The 22,461-nt window shown below is 44.3% G+C and overlaps 1 protein-coding gene across 2 annotated transcripts; it reads right to left on the bottom strand.

The window, feature by feature from the left end:
* EXO5 (exonuclease 5) lies at positions 1-20,551 on the bottom strand. 2 transcript variants are annotated; one of them, XM_027862386.1, is made up of 7 exons: positions 20,447-20,551; positions 15,051-15,307; positions 11,848-11,952; positions 9,488-9,660; positions 7,845-7,928; positions 4,066-4,356; positions 1-615 (listed from the first exon to the last, which is right to left on the bottom strand). In XM_027862386.1, exons 1-7 carry the CDS (start codon positions 20,536-20,538, stop codon positions 433-435), a joined length of 1,185 nt encoding a protein of 394 aa, XP_027718187.1. In that variant the 5' UTR covers positions 20,539-20,551; the 3' UTR covers positions 1-432. The 2 variants fall into 2 exon arrangements, with proteins under 2 accessions (XP_027718187.1, XP_027718188.1); XM_027862387.1 differs by lacking the exon at positions 7,845-7,928.
* Between the last annotated feature and the right edge of the window lie 1,910 nt (positions 20,552-22,461).

Raw genomic sequence — 22,461 nt, 5'->3', positions numbered from 1 at the left:
CTTTGGAAAAATCAAAAAGTCTTTATTGGGGAAGAATAAGGAAGCAGAATTTTTTTTAAGGAAAACAAAAAAGGTCCAACTCCCCCTAGAGTGTGGCCTCCTCCATCCTCGCCATCCCAGAAGGCCACTTAGGCAGTCCCCGAGCAGCCCCTCCCAGGATAAGGGTGGCAGCACTCTGGGGGAGGAGCCAGACCCTTCCTCAGTACTCACCCCTAAGAAAAGGGGGAATCTGTGTTTCTCATAATCCCTGAGGCCCCTGTTATGTATCTGTAAGGAACCAGAGCCCGAGAAATCAGGCAGGGCTGTGGGTCAGAAAGTCAGGCTCACAATTTCTCCCCAGCCAACTCCTCCCATGGGGCTCTTGGTCAGGGACAGCCAAGGACTCCTCTTGGACTGGAGGGGACTGGCCCTGCCGGACTTGGCCCGGTCCCTTCACTTGGTCATCTTCTTGGCATGCTGCTCGTGGCTCAACGTCCTCGTCCCCCCGCTCTGCCTCCATTCACAGATGGCAGCGTAGTCACACATCCGGCATTTCCATGCTTCCTTCACATCCACTCCCCGGGGCTCCCTGAGTCCTGTCCAGTACCCAAGGTGGTGTCGAAGTTTGTCCCTCACCTGCGGGAGTGAAACCAAGGGGATGAGAGGTAAGCCGGCCCCAGCTCGTTTCTTTTCCCAGCCACTCGTCTGTCCATTCAGACCCCAGGGTCCTGCACACAGAGTGAGAAGGCGCCGCTGAGGCTGTTTAGTCCAGCCTCCCCCCCCCATTTTACATAGGAGGAAACTGAGTCCCAGAGACATTAAATAACCCGGCCAAGGTCACGCAAGCAGGAAGCATCAGAGGCAAGATTTGAAGGCAGGCCTCTTTCCACGGTACATCACAGAGCCACTGTACCAGAATGGCTGGTGAAGGGGAAACCTACCCTTCTGGAACGAGAGACAGAGAGACAAACAAAGAAGGAAAGAAACAGAGAGAAATAGAGACAGAGACAGATAAAAAAGGAGAGAGACAAAGAGAAACAGAGACAGAAAGAGACAGAAACAGAGACAAAGGATATGAACAGGCAGTTCTCAGACAAAGAAATTAAAGCTGTCTACAGTCATAGGAAAAAATGCTCTAAATCACTATTGATTAGAGAAATGCAAATCAAAACAATTCTGAGGTACCATATCATACCTATCAGATTGGCTAACATGACAAAACAGGAAAATGATAAATGTTGAAGATGTGGGAAAATTAGAACACTGATGCATTGTTAGTGGAGTTGTGAACTGATCTAACCATTCTGGAGAGCAATTTGGAACTATGCCCAAAGGGGCTATAAAAATGTGCATACCCTTTGACCCAGCAATAGCACTTCTAGGGCTGTATCCCAAAGAGATCACACAAATGGGAAAAGAACCCATATGTACAAAAATATTTATAGCAGCTCTTTCTGTGGTGGCAAAGAATTGGAAATTGAGGGCATGCTCACCAACTGGGGAATGGCTGAACAAGGTGTGGTATATGAATGTAATGGAATACTATTGTGCTGTAAGAAATGATGAGCAGGCAGACTTCAGAAAAACCTGGAAAGACTTGTATGGACTAATACTGAGTGAAGTGAGCAGAACCAGGAGAACGTTGTACACAGTAATAGCTGTGCTGTGCGATAACTAATATTGATAGACAACCCTTCTCAGCAATACAAGGGTCTAAGACATCTCCAAAGGCCTCATGATGGAAAATGCTATCCACAGAAAAGAAAGAACTATGGAGTTTGAATGCAGATCGAAGCATACTATTTGCTTTGGTTCTAATTCTTACTTACAACATCACTAACGTGAAAATATGTTTAATAGGAATGTATATGTATAGCCTATATCAGATTGCTTGCTGTCTTGGGGAGGGAGGTAGAGAAGGAGGGGGAGAAAATTTAAAACTTGAAAGCTTATGGAAGTGATTGTTGAAAACTAAAAATAAATTAATTTTAAAAAAAGAGAGATAGAGAGATGGGAAGATGAAGGGGAGCACAGAGGATGGAGGGCTGGCCTCAGAATCAGGAATACCTGAGTTTGAGTCAGGACTGACATAGAAGCGTCTGAGGGACAAGGGTAGCCTCATTTAGCCCGTCAGTGCCCCCGACAATCCCTAAAGCTACATGTTCTAGGCAAGTTCTCAATAGACATCAGTGGACAGAGTCTTTCTCACTGGGAATGCCCAACATATATAATATACAATCACAAGTCTGAACCTGCCCAATCAACTGTTTTCTCCTTTTGGTAGAGAAGCGGGGGAATCATAGGCACAGAATGCTGCGTGTGAGTCAGAAACAGTTACCATATCAGTTGGTTTCAAGTATCTTTCTCTGTTAAAAGAGAGGGCTCACTTGGGGAGGGGGGGGTGGGGGAGGGGTACCTTATCCAGGAAAAATAACATAAAACAAAAGGCATCCATGAAACTTTTTTTTTTTAAAGAAAGGGAAGGAAGGCGGATGTGGGCTAGAGTGACCAAGGAGATGGCCTCTACTTTCTTTTAATTCTGAAAGCACAGAGACTGGACTGCTCAATTTGCTACTAAATTATGTCTCACGTGCCATCTTGTAGGCATGGGCCTCGTCTCCCCAAATAATTAATGGCCAGCTTGAGGGCCAGGTGGTTGAATGGAAAACCTGGATTCAGGAAGACTTTGGTTTGAATCCTCAGACGCTTACTGGCTGTGTGACCTTGGGTAAGTAACTTTGGCTCTCCAAGCCTCAGTTTCCCCATCTGTAAAACAGGCAACGGCTTTACAAACCTTATTCTCTTCCCTTTGCCTCCTCCTCTTCCCCCATCCCTCCCCAGTATCCAAACACAGAAGTGGGCAAGACACATCATATCCACCTTAATAGAATGTAAACCCCCAGAGGGCAGTCACTATTTCTTATTTTGTCAGATCTGTCATAAGGCCTAGTGCAGTTCTCTACATACTTAATAAATGTTTATTGAAGCTTGGGCCGAGAAAAGTGAGGAGAAAAAAGCATCTGTCTCCCTTCTTGGCAAGCATGGGGCCCTAGAGGTGTGGAATACTGTGTGTGCGGTCAGACTCATCTGACATGTTAGTCTGGCTGACCTGTCTTCATTCCTTCTTTCTTCTTTGTTCCAAGGGATGTCCAGTGGGGAAGGGAAGAGGGAGGGCTTTATTTGGAAATAAAGATGATGTAAAAACAAGAGATAACAATCATTTTAAAAATATTTCTTAGCTTGGATTGAGTGTAGTATTTCTACAATTAATCCACAAGCATTTATTAAGCACCTACTGTGTTCCATGCACCGTACTAAGCACTGGGGATACAAATACAAAGAATGAAACAATACCTACTCTCAAGAGTTTCTGTTCCATCAGTGGAGGCAACATGTATATCAATCAGTCAATAAATCGACTAGCATTTATTAAGCACCTACTGTGTGTCAGGCACTCTACAGGGCAATGGGGATGCAAATACAAAGAATGAAATAATGCCTACTCTCAAGGGCTTCTATTCCATCAGTGGAGGCAACGTGTACATCAATCAGTCAATAAATCAACTAGCATTTATTAAGCACCTACTATGGGCCAGGCACTGTGCTAAGTGCTTGGGGTCCCAAAAAACCAAATAAATAAATAAAGGAAACATACAAGAATGAACAGAATAAACATGAAATAAATGCAAGGTAGTTAGGCCAGCACTAGGGGAATCAGGGAAGGCTTCAAGGTGGTGCCTGGAGAAAGTGAAGATGAAGAGGCGAGGAGGAAAAGGTGAGAAGGAACACTCCACGCATGGGAGATACGGCCAGTGCAAAGGTGGGAGACGGAACGCCATGTGCTAGTGAGGGTGTTACCCCCTTCCTGACTCCTCACACATCCCCAATCTTTCCACCCCTCCCCCACTCCCCTCTGCCTCCCTGTCTAACCTCAATGGACTTCTAACTATCCCCTCTCAGTTCAGAGGGCTCAGGTCCCTACAGCGACTGCAGCTGAGGGAAATCTGCAGGGGAAGCGATGGGCTCTGTCTCTACTCAGGCCGTGCCAGGGTAGCTGTTCCCCCGCCTGATTCCGCTTCTGCTCACCTGTTTCTCCTCAAAGACCACCATCTCCGTGCCCAGCACGGTGCCCGTCTCCTGGTGGCTATACTCTATCTTCAGAGCGTCAATGACCGGGAGGTCAGACAGACTCAGGGACAAGAAAGTCAGCTCCAGGAGATCTCCGAAGGACATCACAGTGAAGCCCCCTTGTCGGGCGTGACTGTGTACCTGGGGCCCCAGCAGCATCTCTGGGGAAAGCTTCATGTGGTGAACCAGGCTGGCAGACGTCACCTGTCCCCACACCATGGCATCAAAGATACATTTGTAGAGGCTGACCTAGGGAAGAGAGGAGATTGTGAGGGCAAGCAGAACCAGAATCAACCAATAAACACTACTGGGCAATTACTGACCTGAACGGATTCAGGCCAGCAATGGAAGACCTGTTAGTCCCTAGACAAATCACTTACCATTTCCGTAGTTCCTTAAGTGGTAGCTAAATTAAATTAACATTTTTTGAGCCTCAGTTTCCTATAAAATGGGTATAATAACATATTCCCTACCTCACAAGGCTGTGGTAGGGAAATAACTTTGTCAATCCAATTCAAACAGAGCATTTAAGCACCGACTATGTACCAAGGGTTGGGGATACAAAGTCGTTACAAAGTCAAAAGTAAAACAGCCTTCAAGGAACTAGTCTGCTAGGATGATAAAACATGTACACAGAGAAGGAAATACACCATACAACCCAAGTAAATGTAAAGTCGTCTCTCCAGAGGAGGAAAGATCTAACAATTGTGTGTGGGGGGGGGGGGTGCCAGGATATCCAGACAGATAAGAAAATGTCTGCAGGAGGTGGTACCTCAACCCATAAATTGGGCCTCAAATGGAAGCTAGAGATTCTAAGAGGCAAAGATGGGAGGGAGGGGACATTCCAGATATGGGGAACAGTCTGTTCAAAGGCATGGGAAGAAAAGATGGAATTTTCCATGCAAAGAACAGCATGGGAGCTGGTTGTCTGGAAAAGAGAATGTATGAAGTAGGGTAATGTGAAATAAGGGGTGGCTAGGTGGTGTAGTGGAAAGAGCAGCCCTGGAGTCAAGAAGACCTGAATTTAAGCTAGCCCTAGACGCTAGCTGTGTGACCCTGGACAAGTCACTTAACCCTGTGTGCCTCAGTTTTCTCATTAATGAAACCACTTTCTATGCCAAGAAAACCCCAAAGGGGGTCACCATGACTGAAACAACAATGATGCTATAAAATAAATCTGGGAAGGAAGGCTGGAGTCAGACCTTGAGGGCCTTTAAATATTAAACAGAGGAGTCTGTATTTTACTCCAGAGACAGACTAAAGATTCTTCAGCAAGAGAGTGACCTATGCTTTCAGAAGATTATTTTGGGAGCAGCGAAGCAGTGTATGAATGTGAGCCACTATCATTAACAAAGACTCTGGACTCTAAAAGTCAGTTTTCCCCTCCAGGAGGGTGTCAGAGCGGAATGACCAAAGACAGCTTTGAAAAGTCTCTTTCATCTGCCTTTTCCTTTGGGCCCCCATCGCTGCCACCCTAATCTAGATTATCATTAACCCACTGTGTACTCAGTACAGTGTCTGGCACATAGAAAACCCTTAACCACTTGACCGTTGGATTCCTGCTGGCTTCAGCTGGCTGGCTTCCCTGTTTGGACTAATCCAACAAATGTTTATTGAGCGCTTATACCCTGGCCATTCTCTAGCCTGACACCCTCCAGCTGCCCCATCAGTACTACAGACCAAGCCCTGCGGTACTTAACCCATTCATCTCTGGAACTCCCACCTGTCTTGATTGATGAAGGCTTCCCTTGGCCCATGGTATCTGTCTGGCCCCTGTCAGCCTTCTCTTTACACCCCAGACATCTTCTAGGCATTAGCCCTCCTGAGGCGGGCTTACTAATCCCTGTCTGCTTCCCTTGTCCAGCTGTGGAACAATGACCAAATCAATGTTGCCATTGCTAGTAGAAAGTATGATTCTGCTTATCATCCCTGTGACTTTCTAAACTGGAACAACCCTCCTCCAGGTGTGTAGTTTCCCCCATTAGAGCATAAGCTAGGCGTCACAGTAAATAGAGCGCTGGCCCTGGAGTCAGGAGGACCTGAGTTCAAATCCGACCTCGGATCAAACACTTCACACTTACTAGCTGTGTGACCTTGGGCAAGTCACTGAACCCCAACTGCCTCACCAAAAAAAAAAAGAATGTAAGCTTCCTGAGGGCAAGGACTGCTTTCTTACTGGTATCCCCATCAGCCCTACCATTGTATCATTAGAGTTTTCCACAGGCTTTGCAGCTGATCTTACTTTTATGTATCATCTCCCTCAATTACAGGATGAAATCTTGGACAAAAGAGTAAATCTCCCTCTTTGTATCTCCAGCACTCAGCACAGTGTCTGGTACACTGTAAACACTAAATATTTTTTCTTTCATTCATTCACTCACTCATTCATTCATTCACAGTAAATTCTGTTCCAGACTCTCAATTTCATTATGTTTCTTGGTGCAGCTAGGTGGCACCAAGGATAGAGCATGGGCTTTGGAGTCAGGAGGACTATAGATATTTACTAGCTGTGTGACCCTGGGCAAGTCACTTAACCCCAATTGCCTCCAAAACCCCAAAAAAGTATGTTTCTTCATTTTCTAGACTTGTTTCTTACCTACAGTGAAATGCTGGATTTTGTTCTCTTATCCTTTGCCATTCTCTTGTTCTCCTTGGATTGTTTAACCCGTTCATATTCAAAGTTTTGGTATAGATTAGTTTTCCTCCACTTCCTTCTCATGTACTTTTTGTTCTATGTATTATTGGCTGATGCTGGTTTTCAAACTCCCTCTTCTTCTGAGGAGGTTATTTGTCCCCACTGATTTGAACCTATTCTCCCACAGCCTTCATTCTCGCTCCTCTGCTCAACTCTGGACTGGGTGGGGGCCCATCTCCAACACTAGCCCCCATCCTTATCGCCTGCCTTCCCACCCCCCAATCCAACCACTCCTCCCAGTTATTCCTCCCACTAGATACAGATCTACACATAGAAGAGTCATAAGGTTTAGTCTACCTAAGAGTAATTCAGTTTTTCCTCTTTATCTTCTTCTGATTTCTCTTTATTTTTCCTTTTAACTTACAGTTCAATAAACTGTTTAAATAGTCTATAAAGATAAGACAGAATATTTGGTAATTTAGCTTTTTTTGATAACAGTTCTTATCCATCTTTCTGTTGTTGTGGAGTTGTTTTGTGGTGACCCCATTTGGGGTTTTCTTGGCAAAGACACTGAAATGGTCTGCTATTCCTTCTCCAGCTCATTTTACAGATGAGGAAACCGAGGCAAACAGGGTTAAGTGACTTGTCCAGGATCACACAGCTAGTATGTGTCTGAGGTCAATTTTGAACTCAGGAAGATGAGTCTTCTTACTCCAAGCCAGGCACTCTATTCATTATGGCACCTCCTAGCCGCCCATCTATCTTTCCAGAGTTTGCCTTTTTGGACTGTTTGCAAACCAAATACTCAGTTCACTTTAGTGGGTGGGTTTTTCTTTTTTTTCAAGAACGCTTCGACTATCTCTCTTTTGTTGAACACCCATTTCTTTGTGTTGGTGATCATTTTCAACTTTGCAGAAGGCATTTTGGTTTGTAGCTTGAGTTCCTTTGCTTTTAGAATTTCTCCATGACTCCAAAACAAACCTACATGATTCAAATCCGTGTTCCTTTACAGCTCTCGCTCTTCATCCTGGCTATTTGCAACACGTGTTGTTTTTGAGTGACTGATGAACAAAAAAGCATTTATAAATCCCTTATTACTTACCTGGAACAGTACTGAGAGTTGAAGGTACAAATATAAACAAACAAGATGGTCCTCTAATGGGAGAAAATCACACAAGAAGGGCAGCTAGAAAGGGAGAAAAGGGAGAACATACCCAATTGGATGGTTTGGCGATGGCTGAGTACTGACATGGAGGCCGGGTTCTGGGCTCACCTCTCAGAGCCCAGGGTCCCAAGGGGCAGAGTCTAGGTTCAGAAGGAGGGATAGAAAGAGGATGGCCAGAGCACAGGCAACATGGCTGGGAAATAGGTGGGAACTGGAACTATGACATTTAACTACTATACATGGATATTTCATATCTAGACAATATAGTCATCGATTAGATCATATATAGTTAAATACATGTACTATATAAATATATACATACATAGTATATAGATACACTCATGTAAATATATACACATATATAATATAGTATATATTACATGCATATATTATATATACTTATATATTCTAACAATTCTATAATATAGTTAAATATATACCATATGGGTATGTTGTGTATTGTGTATATCATATATAATTATATATTAATTATATATCATTATGTTACATATTAATATATCACATACATATTATATATTGTATTACACATACTGTATCTATATACTATACATTTAATAATATAGAATATATACACATATAAAACTAAATATATGATATAACATGACATGACATAACATGACATAACATTACATTATGTTATATTACATTATATTACATCATATCATATATCATATCATATCATATCATATTATATTATATTATATTATATTATATTATATTATATTATATTATTATATTATATTATATTATATATGCACCTGGGAGTTTCAAGAGTGGAATCTTTCTCTAGCAATGATCTGTGGATCAGTTGATCACTACTTTCTTATCTGCATTCAAAAGTTCTGGGCAGTTTTCTTATGTCATTTCCTACAGAATGGTATTCAGATTTTTTGATCAGTCATATTGTGGGAGCCTTATGACCCTAGCTATAGGAACTGAGCTGGCTGAGTCAGTCACCAAGCATTTACCCTTAAAGAAGACCCAGTAAGGGTCTAATATAGTAGAAATAGATGTGACTTGGGAATCAAGAGGCCTGAGTTCTAATCACTAAGTTTCTATGTGACTGTAGGCAAGGTGTGTCCTCCTACTGGGACCTTGGCTTTCTTATCGGGAAAACAAGTGAACTGGACTAGATGAATTCCTTCCAGCCCCACGATTCTCAGGTATGGCGGAGTAGAGAAAACAGGGCTGAATATGAAGTTAACACACCAGCTAGGTCACCTAACTTCTGCATGACCTTAACTAAGTCAGTTCACCTCTGGATCTCAGTTTCCTTTGCAGTAAAAGAAGGTGATTGCATTAGACTCCTTCTAATTCTGTGTCTATGGTCCTATGACTTTTATGGACCCCAGTTTTGTCATCTGTAAAATTAGGGGGGTAGGTAAAAAAAAAAATGACTCCGTGCCTCAGTTTCCTTTTCTGTAAAAGGAGGGGGTTGGACAAGATGGTCTCTGAGATTCAATCTAGCTCTAAATCAAGGTGCTATAATCCCACGTCCCCCGGCATCCCTCCCTTCTCTGAATCTACAACTCTAACATCTCTGATTCTGCCACTCGCACCTGGAAACGGTCCTTCTCCTTCTGAGCCGCCAGCGGCATCGCGGCTCGCTTGCGAGTTTTCAGCTCAGTCAGCTCCAGCTCCCCTTTCGAAGTGTAGTGCAGCTCATCAATTACCCCAACCAGGAACACCCCTTCTATTTCCCCAAAGACCGGGAACTCCCGGATTGTCCCACCTGTTGGAGAACGGAGGGTGACATCACTCCCAGGCAATCCACTCATTCTCCCCCAGGCTTGGGGCTTCTCTGCTTCCTCACAGCGCTCACAAAGAAGAGACAAAAGCAAAAACAAAAAAAAAAACCAGACACAGGGAGGTGTCCTCAGAGCCCAACAGCTCTTCACGTAAATAGCATCTCCTCTGTTCCCTTCTAAACGATAGCTTGGAAACATGGGACAAAAGTAGGAAGCTTTCCTCGGGGCGGGGGAAAGAATTTCCATAGTGAAAAGGTAAGTAGCCATCAATTGAGGAACGGCTAAACAAATCAGGATAGAGTGGAACGCAGTAGCAGAATGCAAATATGAAGAATACAGAAAAGCAAAGGGAAGACTTATATGAATTGATGCAAACTACAACAGGGAGAACCAGGAAAGCAACAACTATGAAAAAAGTATTGAAACTGAATGTTATGTGATTATAATGAGCAGGGTGGCATCTAAGATGAGAAAATGCATCTTCCTCCCTTCTTTGCAGAGGTGGAGGGGCCAAGGGTATGGAACGCTGCACATACTGTCAGACTGGGTCAAGGTATTACTTTTGCTCAACTGCCTTTTATCCCCTTCTTTGTTATTATTTGTTTCATGGGATGGCTTTCAGTGTAGGGAAAGGGGAAGGATATTTCTGGAAAAGAAAGTGATATTAACTCCCCCCACCCTACCCCAAGCAATACAATTTTAATAAAAAAAGAGAAAAGGCAGACAAGGACCTTGGCAGGTGCCTTCCAATTACAACTAACAGTCTAAAGGATTTAGCGTCTTCATTAAAAAACTTATTCCTCGTTATTAGAGAAAATAATGACTAAATTGAGAAAATAATTAAATTGTTTATTCCCTTTGATTGATCTGCCCTGGGAATCCCACTCCTGGGTTAATATTCTCAATGAGTTCAATGAAAGAAAGAAAGGACCCATTCATACCAAAATATTTCTAGCAGCACTAGCAGCCCATAGAACACATACATATATACACAGATACACACATATATACATGTATATTCTTCAGAGAAACTTACTGCAAAGATTTTTTCCCAGTTACCTGCTTCTTCTCTCATTTTGGCTGCATTGATTGTATTTGTGCAAAAACTTCTTAATTTTATATAATCAAAATCGTCCATTTCATCTTCTATGATCTTATTTATCTCTTGTTTGATTATATATTCCTTCCCTATCCACAGAAGGGAAAGATAATGTCCATTTCTATGTATAACTATAAGACTTCCTGAACTTAGGTACAAAAGCCCAGAACACGAGGAGTCAGTGACATCTCAGGTTTCACATATGCTCCTAACTGATATCCACCTTGTCAGATCCGGAGGTAGGGTAGCTGTGCCCAACTAAATCAATTCAGTTTCCTTTCTTGTTGGAGCAAGATAGGTGACACAGTGCATAAAGCATGGGACCGGAGTCAGGAAGACCTGAGTTCAAATCCAGCCTCAGACACTAATTGTGTGACCTTAGGCAAGTCATTTAACCTCTGTCTACCTCAGTTTCCTCATCTGTAAAATGGGGTTAATAACTGCACCTATCTCCCAGGGTTGTTGTGAGGCTCAATTGAGGTAATATTTGTAGAGGGTTTGGCACATAGCAGGCACTATATAAATGTTAGCTACTACTATCATCATCATCATTACTTTTATTATTATTACTGAAGAGTTTTCCCATACGTTTGTTAAGTAAACTTCTTTCCTATTAAATGTTAGATTCTTCAAGTGTCTAGCTTAGTCCTCAGCCCAAGCCTGAACCACTGGACTGGTCTGAGTCGGGCCTGGCCCAGAACAGCCGTGTCCCACAGTTATAGTCCTACCTCCTCTGCAAAGGATGCGGGGGAGGGGAGCATCTTATCACTCTTCTCGGGGGGCCAAGCTTAGTCACTAAAATTACAAGGCGCTCAGTTTCATTTTTTCCGCTCTTTCCATTTACAATGTTGTAGTCGTCACGTAAATTCCTTTCCTGGTTCTGCTAACTTTGCTCTGCATCAGTTCATATACATCTTCCTATTTGTTTCTGTCTTTTTTCTAGCCCATAGAGCTTGAGCAGTTGAAACCAATGCAGGCCACTCAAGGGAAGGTTGCTGCCCATCCCTTCTTCACTCGTTGGCCCCTGACGCCCCTTTGGGCCCTGGATCTGGATTCCTCTAAGTCTCCTTACCTGACTGCAGGACGGGTACCATAGATAGAACATTCAGCAGCTTCACTGCCCATGCATCTTCCTTAGTGGAGGTGTGGATGTTCACAAGGTCATGGAGCTCCAGCTCTGAAGGGAAAAACAGGTCAGTGTTGGGCATTTTCTGTTCGTTCTCCTCACGCTAGGAAGAATCCAGATCTCCAGCCCTCTTCTCAAAGACCTCTCTCTCTCTGTCTCTGTCTCTGTCTCTCTTTCTCAGCATAAATGAGTTCCCTAGACTTGAGAAGGGGAGAAGATTCAGGAGCCTCTGACTAAACTTGGGGAAGATGGGGCTGGAGGGGACACAGAAGGTCTCAACAGAAATTCCCCCAGGGTATATGTAGTGCTAGCCAGGGCCCGCCTATTGGGTAGAGAGAGTTTACCCAATCAGGGCCATCCAGTGTGCAGGTGGGATGAGGACAGTCATTTTCCAGTTGTATTCTACTTCCTGTGACCCCATTTAGGGTTTTCTTGGCAAAAATACTGGAGCGGCTTGCCATTTCCTTCTCCAACTCATTTTACAGATGAGGAAACTGAGGCCAACAAGGTAAAGTGACTTGCCCAGGGTCAGACAGCCACTAAGTATCTGAGGCCAGATTTGAACTCAGGAAGAGTCCTGACTCCAGGCCCAGCACTCTATACGCTATGGCACCACCTCGTGGCCGCAGGATGAGAACGTACTAGTCTATCTTTTCGAGGGCCCAGAAGACCCTTTGTGTTAGCCTGTTGTGCTAGTGAAATATGTTTCACATTTCAAAGCATCATCACTCAGTTCTGCTGTGAATAGAGACGTCTTCTGCCTGAGATGTACACTGAATGTGGAAAAATACTTCATAATCCAAGAAAAGAGTGGTTTGGAATTCTGGCCACTAGGTGGTTCAACAGATAAAAAGCCCTGAATCTGGAGTCAGAAAGACCTGAGTTCAAATCCAGCCTCAAACACTTACTAGCTGTATGACCCTGGGCAAGTCATTTAACCCCTGCCTCAGTTTCTGCTTCTGTAAAATAGGGATAATATCAGTACCTTCCTCACAGGGGGTTCTGAGGGTCAAATGAGAAAATATTCACAAAGAGCTTTGCAAACTTTAAAGAACCAGATAAATGCTAGTTATATTATATTGTAATTATTCACAATGTCCCAAAAGTCTTAGGGCAGTTTTAAGCTTTTAAACTGCCCTAAGACTTTTGGGACACTTTGTATAATATAGCAGAATGTGATAGAGTCCTGTGACATGGGTTCAAAGAAGAGATAAATGCCTCTGGCCATTTGATACCTTCTTAGAGATAAATGGATTTCTTAATGCCTTTTTTTTTTTTTTTGCTTTTTGTTAGGCAATTAGGGTTAAGTGACTTGCCCAGAGTCACACAGCTAGTAAGTGTCACGTGTTGTGTGTCTGAGACCAGATTTGAACTCAGGTCCTCCTGACTCCAAGGCCAGCACTCTATCCACTGCGCCACCTAGCTGCCCCGATAAATGGATTTCTTGACAAGGAATGTGGACCTCGAAAGTTGTCAGTAGTGATATGGAGACACCCAAAATGGCCAGAGGAGGGGATTCCTGTTAAGCTCTTTGATTTACCGGGTTTAACCTGCCTTACAACAGGCTTGCCCACTCCTCTTTTTTTTTTTTTTTTTTTTTTGGCTAGGCAATGGGGTTAAGTGACTTGCCCAGGATCACACAGCTAGTGAGTGTTTCGTGTCTGAGGCCGGATTTGAACTCAGGTCCTCCTGACTCCAGGGCTGATGCTCTATCCACTGCACCACCTAGCTGCCCCTCTACCCACTCCTCTTGCCCGAGACCTCTGCCCCGACCTCTTTCTAGGTCCCTCCTATCATCTGGAATCTTCCCTAGGCTAACATCTTCCAGCCCCATGCTGTACCTAAGGGGAGGCTGCTAGCATCTCCCTGCCTGTGACATCACACATGGGGTAGCCAATCAGAAACACCTGACTCCACCTCCCCCACCCCCATAAAAGCCCTGGCCCTCATTTGGCATTTCTGAGCCATTCTGATGCTTGAAGGGACCTGGGTGTGCTAGCAAATAACCTTGGAAACATGCAGGGAGCTCAGAGTAAGCTCAGAGCTCAGTGCATGGGCCATGCATTGGAGGGAGGTGGCCTCCCACAGGCCCTCCTCCTGCCACGGCCTGAGGGTCATCACACCATACTGACCCCATCCTTGGTGACTCCTGCCTCTGGCCACCTTTCATTGGCCCTACTCCCCCCCTCCCCCGAGTCCAGCACCCTCCTGTAACACAAATCTATTGCTTCTAATATCACTGGCCAGTCCACCTTTTCTTTAAAAATCTCTGACTCTCAAAAGCAGCCGCAACAAACTGGGACAAAAGATGCATCCTGGAACTGTGGAAGGAGCCTAAGGCTCTGGGTTTGAATCTTCCTTCTCACCTCTACTATTGTGGTAACCTTGAGCGAATGACTCAATCTCCCTGAGCCTCAATTTCTTCCTCTGTAAAATGAAGGGCAGGACAAGATGTCCTCTGAGGTCCCTCCAGCTAGGCTGGAGTGGGCTTCCAGTTTTCAAAGGCTTAGAACGTAATCCATATCGAGTGAACTGTGATGATCTGGAAGGTAGCTGAGGATCTCCCAAGGCTGGGTTCAGTTTTATAAGCAGTAACCATGGCACTGTGCCGGCTGAGAGAAATGCAAGATACCCAGATTCCACATCAACAGAAATGAACCGTAAAAAGTGAGATGTTCTTTCAACATGGAAAAGAGGACCTGAGTTCCAGGCCCATCTCCGACTGCTTACTACTTGTGGGACCTTGGACAAGTCACTTATAACCTCTTTGGACCTCAGACTTCCATCTGTAGACAGCTGGGGTAGATAGGGTGTAATAGAAGAAGGCTAGCTGTGCCGCCCTGGGCAAATCATTTCACCTCTCTCTCTACCTCAGTTTTCTCACCTGTAAAATGGGGATCATAACAGCATCTACCTCATAAGGTTGTTGTAAGGACTGGTAGATCTAATTTCTGTAAAGGGGTTAAACCTGAAAGTATGATATAAATGCTAGCTTTTATCATTATTATTATCGTTATTTGTAAAATTAGAGGGTTGGATCCTTCCAGCTCCAGACCCATGATCCACACTTAGGACTACACTCAGGGTTTTCTTGGAAGATGGGGGCCATGGGGCTCACCCTACAGGCTTACCTCTCCTCTCTTCCTTACCTCTGGCGAGGTGGATACTGGCCCCAGCATCCAGCACAGCGGCCTTCTCCGCCGACGGGAAGCCTGGACGCTCCTTCCTATACACCATCTGCTGCTCGCACCAGCTCTGCGTGGACAGGTCAGAGACCCACAAGCACCCGAGGTGGAACCTCTCCATCGGTGTCGGGGCATCTGCCTCTCGCTTCCGTTTCCATGGCCCCTGGGCGTCCACTTCCTTTCTGGGGTTTCCCAAAGAAGAGCCAAGTTCTTCAATGTCTCTGAAAATAAACAATATTGAGCTTCCAGCCAGAGGTGGCACAGTGGATAGAGCACTGGGCCTGGAGTCAGGAAGACCTGGGTTCAAATTTGGAATCAGACACTTAGCTGTATCACCTTGGGTATGTCACTTAACTTTTATGTGCCTCAGTTTCTTCATCTGTAAAATGGGGCTAATAATAGCACCTGTCTCTCCAAGTTGTTGTGAGGATCAAAGGAGATACTACCCATAAAGTGCTTAGCACACAAGTAGGTGTTTAATAAATGCTTATTCCTTTCCCACACATTCAAGCTTCTTACTCCCACCGGAGCTTTACAGCATGGTGTAACTGAAATATTTCATACTGGACTGAGTCTGGAAATCATGGGTTTCAATCCTGACTCTGATATTTACTAGCTATATTAACACAGACAAGTCACTTAATTAAGCCTCAGTTTCCTTTTTTGTAAAATGGTGATAGAAACACTGGCTCTATTTACCTCAAGGGATTGTTGTGAGAAAAGCACTTTGTTAAGATACCAGATAAGAAGGGGCAGCTAGGTGGTGCAGTGGATAGAGCACTAGCCCTGAAGTCAGGAGAACCTGAGTTTAAATCCGACCTCAGACCAAACACTTGACACTTACTAGCTATGTGACCTTGGGCAAGTCACTTAACCCCAATTGCCTAAAAAAAAAAGAAAAGATACCAGATAAAAGTGAGTAACGGAATACACACTCTACTATTTGTTGACCTCTGACCTGAAAGACAATGTGAAATCCAAGACCTTCAGTATCCTGATCCTTAGGGGATAGGGGAGAGGTAAAGGAAGGAGAGGGGATTCTTCCTGGGGAAAGGTTTGGTATGGGCCTGTACCATATGGGAATGTCTGTATTTTTGTGTGGACCTGACTGTGTGCATGGGTGCCAGCTTGGATGAATGAATAAATTAACAAATGAATACACTGGTCTAGATGAACGAATGAATATACTAGTTTGTATTCAGCAAGATTTTGTGCTTACCTCTTACAGGATGATAGGGCACAAAAGAAACGTAATCAATCAATCAACAAGCATTTATTAATTGATTAGTATGTGCCAGGCACTATGAAAGATGTAGGGACATAGAAAAAGAGCAAAAACCATGCCTGCCCTCAAGGAGCTTACAGTCTAATGAGGGAGACAAAATGTATAATATACAAGATAAATACAGAATACATAGAAGGGAACCTTAGAAGAGACAATAATGGCAGCTGAGGCGACCTCTTGGAGAAGGTGGGGCTTAAGCTGAATCTTAAAGGAAGCCAGAGATTCTGGAAGGTATAGACTGGGAGACAGCGCATTCCAGGTGCAGGGGACAGCCACTGAAAAGGGTCAGAGATGGCAGAAGGAGTGTCATGTTTGAGAAACAGTAGCTGGTCAGTAGGGCTGGATTCTGTGGGGAGGGGAGTAAAGTGTAAAAAAACTGGAAATGTAGGAAGGGGCCAAGTTCTGAAAAACATTAAATGTATCCCACCATCACCCCCCCCGAAAAAAAAGGCTGTACATTTGATCCTGAAGGTAATAGAGAGCCATTGAGTAGAGGAGTGATACCGTCAAACATGCCAGGTGTTAGGAACAACACTATGGCAGTTGACTGGAAGATGGATTGGAGTGTCCAGAGATTTGAGGCATACCTCACAACTATCAGATTGACAAAGATGAAAGAAAAGGAAAATGGCAAATGCTGGAAGGGCTGTGGGCAAACAGGTACATTAGCGTACTGTTGGTGGAGCTGTAAATTACTGGTCTAGCCATTCTGGAAATCAATTTCAATCTACGACACCCCAAAAGTCACTCAACTATGCATACCCTTTGACTCAACCTATACCTTAGAGAAATCAAATAAAGAGAAAAAGGACCCATATGCACGAAACTATTTATAGTGACCCTTTTTTCTGTAGTGGCAGAAGAACTGGAAATTTAGGGGGTGCTCATTAATTGGGGGATAGCTGATCAAATTCTAACAATACAATTGTGCCATAAGAACTAACAAAAGGGACCGCTACAGAGAAATCTGGGAAGATCTGTATGAACTGATACAGAGGGAAGTGAGTAGAATCCACAGAACAATTTGTACAATAACAACAACATTGTAAAGACAAACAACTTTAGAAGACTTGGGAATTTTGACAAATGCAGTGGCCAACCATGACACCACAGGGCCAATGAAGAAACACGCTACCCATCTCTTAATAAAGAGTTGATGGACTCAAGATGAAGAGTGAGATGTATGTTTTTGGACATGGCCAGTGTGGGAATGTGTTTTCCTTGATTATGAATATTTGTGACAAGAGTTTTCTTTCCTTTTTTTTTAAATGGGAGAGGGAAAAATAGAAATAATAAAATAAAAGTTACGTAACAAGGACTGCAATTGTCTAATTGAAGCATGACGAATGATGAGTACATGCTAGGACAATGGCTTTATGAAGAGAAGAAGGGACACGTGCCAGGGATGCCGCAGAGAAATGAGACAATTTGGCAATCGATTGGCTATACGGCCGACTGACAGAGGAGAGTTGAGAATAGCATTGAGGTTGTGAACCTACATGATTAGAAGGATGGTTGTGCCCTCAACAATAGGGAAATTCAGAGGAAGGGGACCATCTCTCAGAATTAGAAGGGATTTCTGAGGCCACCATCAGTATCCAAGCCCTATTACAACATCCCCAACAAGTGGTCATCCAAACTCTATTTGAAGACTTCCAGGGTCAGAAAACTCACTACGTCTCACGGCAATTCATTTCGCTTTTAAACAGTTCTCACTGCCGGGAAGTTTTTTAGGTAATGAATCTGAAATCTGACTTTCTGCAACTTTCACCCAATGTGGCTAGTTCTCTTCTCTACGCCCAAGCAAATTAATTCTAATCTCTCTTTTCCAGGACAGCCGTTCAAATATCTCCAAACAATGGTCATATCTACTTTGGAGGTCCTGAACCTTTTCTGTGTCATGGATACCCCTTCCCACTCTTGGCAATCTGGGTAAGTCTATGAACTCCTCAGAATTGTTTTTCAATGCATAAAATAAAATACACTGAATGACAAAGAAACCAATTCTATTGAAATTCAGATACCAAAATGTTTTAAAAACAAATTCACAGCTTTCAGGTTACCAACTCCTGGTCCAGACTTTACAGGATTCCCTTGATCTACCGTTTTAGAAAACTAGGTTAGTGGGACATGCTGTTTGTTGTTGATGAAGCCAGGCTAGGTCTTCCTGAGAACGAGTTCTACATCTTAAGGGCTCAAAAATCTTATACTTTTGTCAAGACCGTCCAAGCCAAATTCACTGGACTATAGTTTGGACAACCTACCATCCTCTCCATTTTCAAAACTGGGACATCTGGCTATCTCCTATCCTGAAGCAACAACTCTTCTATCCTCCACCACTTTTACTGTTATTGTTTTGTTTTATATTCAAATTAATTTTTAAAATGAAGAACTGCCTTTTCTTCCTCCTCTGCCCCCCAAATTGAGAAAGCAAGAAAAACACAACTCCTATCACAAACATGCAGAGTCAGGCAAAACAAATTCTCACATTTGCCTTGTCCAAAAACTATCTCAATCGGCACTGAGTCCATCAGGAGGTGGGTAGCCTGTTTCATCTTGTGGCTGCTTTTTGTGACAGTTGGAGTCTTTTAAAGTTGATTGTCTTTACAATGTTGTTCTCCTGGTTCTGCTCACTTCACTTTGCATCCGTTCATACAAGTCTTTCCAGGTCTTTCTAAAACCACTCCCCTTGTCATTTCTTATAGCACAAAAGTATGCCATCACAATCATCAACTGTAACTAACAAGCCATTCCCCAGTTGATGGACAGTGCCTCAATTTCCATTTCTTTGCCACTACAAAAAAAGCTGCTATAAATATGTTTGTATATATGGGTCCTTTTCCTCTGTCTTTGAACTTTTGGGGGTATAGGCCTAGTAGAGCCACTACTTAAAAAAAAGTTTTATTAATGCTTTTTTGTTTTCACATCACATTCATTTCTAAATATATCTTTTCAGCCTTCTCTTCCCAGGAAGTCTTACCAAGGAACAAAGATTAAACACACACCAGTTCCTTTGAGCTGAAAGGGACCTCAAAGATTATTTAGTCCATCCCCATCATTTTACAGATGAGGAAACTGAGGTCAAGAGAAATTACAGTGACTTGCTCAAGGTCACACAGACAGTAGCAAGTAGCAGAATTTCCGTTTTACCCAGAGTCCTCTGACTCCAAATACAAAAAAACCAGCAAAATCCACCAAAGTATTCATGGTACTTGACAGAGTCAGTAACATTCCACACCCGTAGCTCCCCACCTCTTAAAGGAAAGGAGTCCTCACTACTTTTAAGCTAGTGGTTCGGCATGCACATTTTCCAATTCTTTCAGGAGCCTGGTGACTCGAAGCCACTGAAGGTTAGAGTAAATCCTACTTCCTCACGTCCCATGTGTATGAAGAGAGCAAGAGCTAGAGAAGTAGGAGGAGGAAGAAGAGGGGAGAGAGAGACTAGGACAGACAGTGCAGAGAGAGAGAGAGACAGACAGACAAAGGGAGAAACCGATAGACAGGGAGGGGGGAGACAGATAAAGAGAGCGAGACAGAGAAGGAAAAAAAGACAAGGAAACAAAGGACAAACTGAGGGACAGAGAAAGGAGACAAAGACAGAGATATGAGGGGGAGAGAGAGAGGAGACACGGAGAGACATGGGGCGGGGAGAAAGAAGGGGAGAGAGAGGAGAGCGAGAGAGAGAGAGACAGAGAGACAGAGACAGAGAGACAGAGACAGAGACAGAGACAGAGAGACAGAGATAGAGAGAAAGACAGAAATAGAGACAGAGAGACAGAGAGGGAAGAAGGGAGAGAGACAGAGACAGAGAGGGAGAGAGGGAGGAAGGGAGGGAAAGGGGGGGTGAGAGAGAGAGCAATCACCGCATCCATGCCTTTCTCTGGTCTTAGGTGACTCTCGCCCTTCTCCCTCTCCCCACTTAGCGCATCCTGCGTCCCCGGGCTTTGGAGGCCAGTTGGCAGTGGGTCCGCTCCCTCCAGGTGAGGGCTGCGCTCATCAACCCGGGCCCCCGGGGGTTTTGGGCCATGATCCCTGCCCTCTTCCCTCCCCCCGCCGCGGCCGGATCACCTCTCACCCTAGCTCCGAAAAGTCCGGGAACTCCGAGTCGCTCAAATCCTCAAAACCCGTGTTCTCGGCCGCACCGGCCTCCCGCCCAGTCCCGGCCATGACCCAGCCCCGAGTTGCGGAAGGGGCCGGTTCTAGAGCACGGTCCCCGCCCTTAGTCCTCCCGCCTCCTCGGTGGAGCCCCTCCTCCTGCATCATCCATCCCCTCCCATCGGTTCTCTTTTGATGCTATGTAAATATCGGCTAGGATTTGTCAAGCCCCTTTCCCCACACCTCTGTACCAATTCTCACCTCCGTAGCTAAATTTCCCCGGCACCCCACTGCACCCCTTCTGCCTGCTCCTCCTGTCTCCCCCTACCCTTCCACATCCCTCCAGAGCTTCCTCCTTCTTACAGCCCAGTTTCTTCCAGTCCCCTCCTTCCTGGAAAGCTCCCAGGACCTGCCTCCCCTGGTGAATACCAACCTCAGGACACCTGAGGTCCTGGCCTGCCCTTGCCTAGCCCAGCTCTGTTTTGCCTCATTGTGCCTTCCCACCTGTCCACAGGCTAGGACTTCAGCACCAAGGGGAGGATCCTTGAGATATTTAGTGACCAAGAGCAGAGAAGGCTCTTGCCTCTGGCCCCCACTAAGGAAAACTGAAGGATCTCAGCTCCCCAACCCCAACACTCTCTTTCCTGAAATTCCTTCCCCAACCCCTGCTGTCAATTCACATAATGTCGGAACTGGAAGGGGGACCTTATAAACCAGTTCTGGCATCCAAACCCTCTCATTTTACAGAGAAGGAAACTGAGGGCCAGGGCTTGTGACTTTCCCCAATATCCCAGAGCCACTCAGCAACCTTGGGCAAGTTGCTTCATGCATGTCTTGGCCACTTCCTGGAACTACAGTGCTATGTGCCTGCATGGGATTGTGTGTTTGCCCTTTCCTCCCTTCATCCCTCCATCCTTGGAAAAGACCTTTACAAAGTTGTAATATATGTGAGTACAAACAAATGAGCTGTATACACTGACCACAGAATGGTCCTATTACCTTAGGCAAGTCAATTAAGCTCCCTGACCTTCAGCTTCTTCCTCTGTGAAATGGGTGGTGGGGGGAGTGGGAGAATTGACTAGGTGACCTCTGAGGTCTCTTCATGCTTTAGGTCTATGATAGTTGGCACTCAATACAAATATGAGATACAGGAAAAAAAATGTAATTTTAAAAAATAAAATAAAAACTCCAAAACAAAATAACCAAAACCACAAGGGTCTTGTCTTCCTGATCTTAGGCCTGGAGGATTATCTTGGCATATGAAAGATATTAAGTACCTGGGAAAATTTGTGACCCTCCCCAAGTGGACAAAAAGAGCCTTATTTACTTACTACCAAATGATCTTGGATAAATCATTTAACTTCTCCCATCCTCAGTTTCCTCATCTGTAAAAATGGAATGATGGATGGTCTCTTAGTTACCTTACAACTCAAGATCACTGAATCTATACATAAGGCACCATGCTAGGATACCAAGACTAATATGAAACAGTCCTTGCCCTCAAGGAGCTTACATTCCAGGAAAAAGTATTCAGTAGACATTCTTCTATTTGAATGAATCTGGAGTTCCATCAGTGAGCATGCTTCTCTCTCCGTGGTGCAGCTCACAGCCCATGCATGCCTTCTCATCTTGTGACATTCTTCCTCTTATCTTCCAGTAAATCTCCCAGAGAAGACCTACCCAACATTTTGGAGAGCTCCGGTGAAGACTCCCATGTACATAGATACGGATGGTACAGAGAAGTTTGAGAACATAAGGAATTGAATCCCAGATACTTGTGTGTTTGCTTGACTTACCCAAGGCAACCCAAATAATAAAAAGCAGAGCCAAGATAATAGTGTGGAAACATGCCCTGAAGGCCTTTTCTTAAAGGAAAAACTGAGAAATAAGACTATTTCAGTCTAAAGTCCTTTTAGATTCACCTGATTGGAGCAGACTTATCAGTAAGTACTTAAATTCCAGAGGGGCAATAGCCTGCCTGGAAATTCTCTGGGT

Source organism: Vombatus ursinus, unplaced genomic scaffold, assembly GCF_900497805.2.
Source record: "Vombatus ursinus unplaced genomic scaffold, bare-nosed wombat genome assembly UNPS02014768.1, whole genome shotgun sequence".
NCBI lineage: Eukaryota > Metazoa > Chordata > Mammalia > Diprotodontia > Vombatidae > Vombatus > Vombatus ursinus.
This window is presented reverse-complemented; position numbering and strand designations above follow the sequence as displayed.

What these genes read in the sequence shown, in the direction of transcription:
- EXO5 (XM_027862386.1), bottom strand. Translation starts at nt 20,538, where the DNA reads ATGGCCGGGACTGGGCGGGAGGCCGGTGCGGCCGAGAACACGGGTTTT. An exon ending in CAGTATCCACCTCGCCAGAG is followed by an intron (nt 11,953 to 15,050) that starts GTAAGGAAGAGA and finishes TTTTCCCTTCAG; the next exon opens with AGCTGGAGCTCCATGACCTT. An exon ending in TGGTCTTTGAGGAGAAACAG is followed by an intron (nt 616 to 4,065) that starts GTGAGCAGAAGC and finishes TCACTCCCGCAG; the next exon opens with GTGAGGGACAAACTTCGACA.